Source organism: Perca flavescens, chromosome 11 (assembly GCF_004354835.1).
Source record: "Perca flavescens isolate YP-PL-M2 chromosome 11, PFLA_1.0, whole genome shotgun sequence".
NCBI classification, from domain to species: Eukaryota; Metazoa; Chordata; class Actinopteri; order Perciformes; family Percidae; genus Perca; species Perca flavescens.
This window is the reverse complement of record NC_041341.1, coordinates 21243240-21245930: the sequence shown is the minus strand read 5'-3', so window position 1 is coordinate 21245930 and position 2691 is coordinate 21243240. Positions and strand designations below refer to the sequence as shown.

At 41.0% G+C, this 2691-nt stretch overlaps 1 protein-coding gene across 1 annotated transcript; it reads left to right on the top strand.

The window, feature by feature from the left end:
• The first annotated feature begins 1191 nt into the window (after nucleotides 1-1191).
• b3galt1b (UDP-Gal:betaGlcNAc beta 1,3-galactosyltransferase, polypeptide 1b) lies at nucleotides 1192-2691 on the top strand. The gene has a single exon (XM_028592062.1). It carries the CDS (start codon nucleotides 1260-1262, stop codon nucleotides 2244-2246), a length of 987 nt encoding a protein of 328 aa, XP_028447863.1. The 5' UTR covers nucleotides 1192-1259; the 3' UTR covers nucleotides 2247-2691.

Below are 2691 nucleotides of genomic sequence, written 5' to 3'. Positions count from 1 at the left end.
TAAAAGGGCATTTACTCTTGTAAATGTCAACCTGTGTACCAGGATCATGTGTTGAATGTTGAAAATTGCATCACACCTTTTAAGTTCCAACCCTAACCCCACCTCTACCAACAGTGAAATACTACTTACACGTTAATGTATCAGCTATAATAATCTAATAATATATAATACTATAGTAATAACAGGGGCCAGTTTTCTGTAATGAGTATGTTTGCTTTTGATACTTGTAGTACATTTTGCTGATACTTGTGTGCTCTTACTTTACTTGAGTAAAGAATCTCAATACAAAAGTCTCAGGAAAACACATTGCAGTTTGAGGCATTTGCAACACTAATATGCAAAATGTCAAATCTGTTGTGACAGTGCTTCTTTTGCCCTTTAGAAATCTGCTTCCCCATTACATGATCATAACCATTATGTATTCTGTGTTGTTTGTCATTGAATGTGAGAGCATAATTAAAATGAAATTAATATAGTCATAATGAAAGTCATAGTCATATTATCACAGAGGGAATTTGACCCTTTATAAACCAAGGCGGTAACACATTATGCAGAAAATTCTTACATGACAATGTGTGTTACCACTGAATAATAACTAAACTTCAACAATAAATAATATAAATGTTCTGGAGAATGAGTCACTTTTGCTGCACGGCTAATGGCACCACAATCTTCCACGTGTGTTTCAGCCACTCATTTATTAGATATTGATTTCATCTGAGTCATTTCCTTTCTTCCTCTGACTAGATTTACTCCAACACTTTTTTTTTATTGAGTTGTTAATTGTATAAATATAAGATAATACTCAGGCAGCATTTCTTCATTTATTTGACTTGTTGCAGTTGCTGATAGCAAAATCTGTATTGTGGCTTTTATTCTTATTTGAGTTGTCACTGCTGAGTTTATTGGATTAAAAAAATGCTTTCTCTCATGTTTTATTTAAATATATATTTTTATGGCCTGTCTGATGTGTATATATATTTATATAAATCTATTTCTCTCTCTCCCTCTCTCTCTCTTTCAGATGTAAATGGAGAAGCAGCAGTGGCACCAAAAGAAAGTGGATGCCCATACGATTTTAAAGTGCTTTGCATTAAAACACAAACAGCATCACTTCTCTCTAAAGTAATCCATTACTGACAATTAATGTCAAACTGCACGCTGGAGCAGCTTCAAGCTGCCTCGCTGGGTGAAACATTGCTAATGGAAAGAAAGCCTTATAAGGTCCAGCTGATCAAAATACACCTAAATGCAGCATAATGCCTTCAAAAGTGTCATGTTTATACCTGTTGACAGTGGTTTGCTGGGCGAGTGCTCTGTGGTACTTGAGTATATCTCGCCCAACATCCACATATGTCGGTCACATGTCTGTGCCTATACGTAAGGCTGCGAAACCCCCAAAAAACATCACCTTCACCAACATCCACACCCGCCCCCTTAACCCACATGCCTTTGAATTTGTCATCAATGAGCCGAAGAAGTGCGAAAGTGCCGCTCCCTTCCTGGTCATCCTCATTAGCACCACGCACAAGGAGTTTGATGCGCGGCAGTCAATTCGGGAGACCTGGGGGGATGAGAGCACCTTCGGTGACATCCGCATCCTCACCATCTTTCTGCTGGGCAGAAACACAGACCCCGTCCTGAACCAGATGGTGGAGCAGGAGAGCCAGATCTTCCATGACATTGTGGTGGAGAACTTTATTGATTCCTACCACAACCTCACCCTCAAGACCATGATGGGCATGCGCTGGGTGGCTACCTTCTGCCCCAAAGCGCAGTATGTCATGAAGACCGACAGCGACATCTTTGTCAACATGGATAATCTGATCTACAAGCTCCTGAAGCCCACCACCAAGCCAAGAAGGAGATATTTCACTGGCTATGTTATAAATGGTGGTCCCATAAGGGATATGCGCAGTAAGTGGTACATGTCCAGGGACTTGTATCCTGACAGTAAATACCCACCCTTCTGCTCGGGCACTGGCTACGTGTTCTCTGCTGATGTTGCTGAGTTAATCTTCCAGACTTCATTACACACAAGACTGTTGCACCTGGAGGATGTGTATGTGGGACTGTGTTTGCGTAAGCTGGGTATACACCCGTATCAGAACAGTGGTTTTAATCACTGGAAAATGGCCTACAGTCTGTGCAGGTACAGGCGGGTTATCACCGTGCACCAGATCTCCCCGGAGGAGATGCACCGCATTTGGAACGACATGTCCAGCAAGAAGCACCTGAGGTGTTAGGGGGCACGAGGGCCACTGAACAACTCCTTTTTTTGTTGTTGCCTTTTTCTCCTTTTAAATCTCATCACAATGAGAAATGTAAAAACATTGAGGGCTGCTGCAAGTCTCTATTTTACAACGGATGTTTTCATTAACATTCATTTATGTCTATTTCCGCTGATAACACCTCACAACTGTTAATGAATGCATGAGGCTTGTAAAGCGCGTATTCTCATGCATAATTAAAATGTGGTGTTTGTTACTGAAAGACATTTGGTCCATGTATTCCAGGTACAACTTTAATATAGAAAGTTCTTTATAAGCATTAAGTCAATCAGCATTTAGCATTACGTAGTGTGGCCTAATGGGTAGAGAGACTCCACTTCAACCAGACAACGTTGGTTCAAGCTCACACTCACAACCTTCTGCCCTGCTAAAGTGTCCTTGAGCAAGACACTGGATCTCT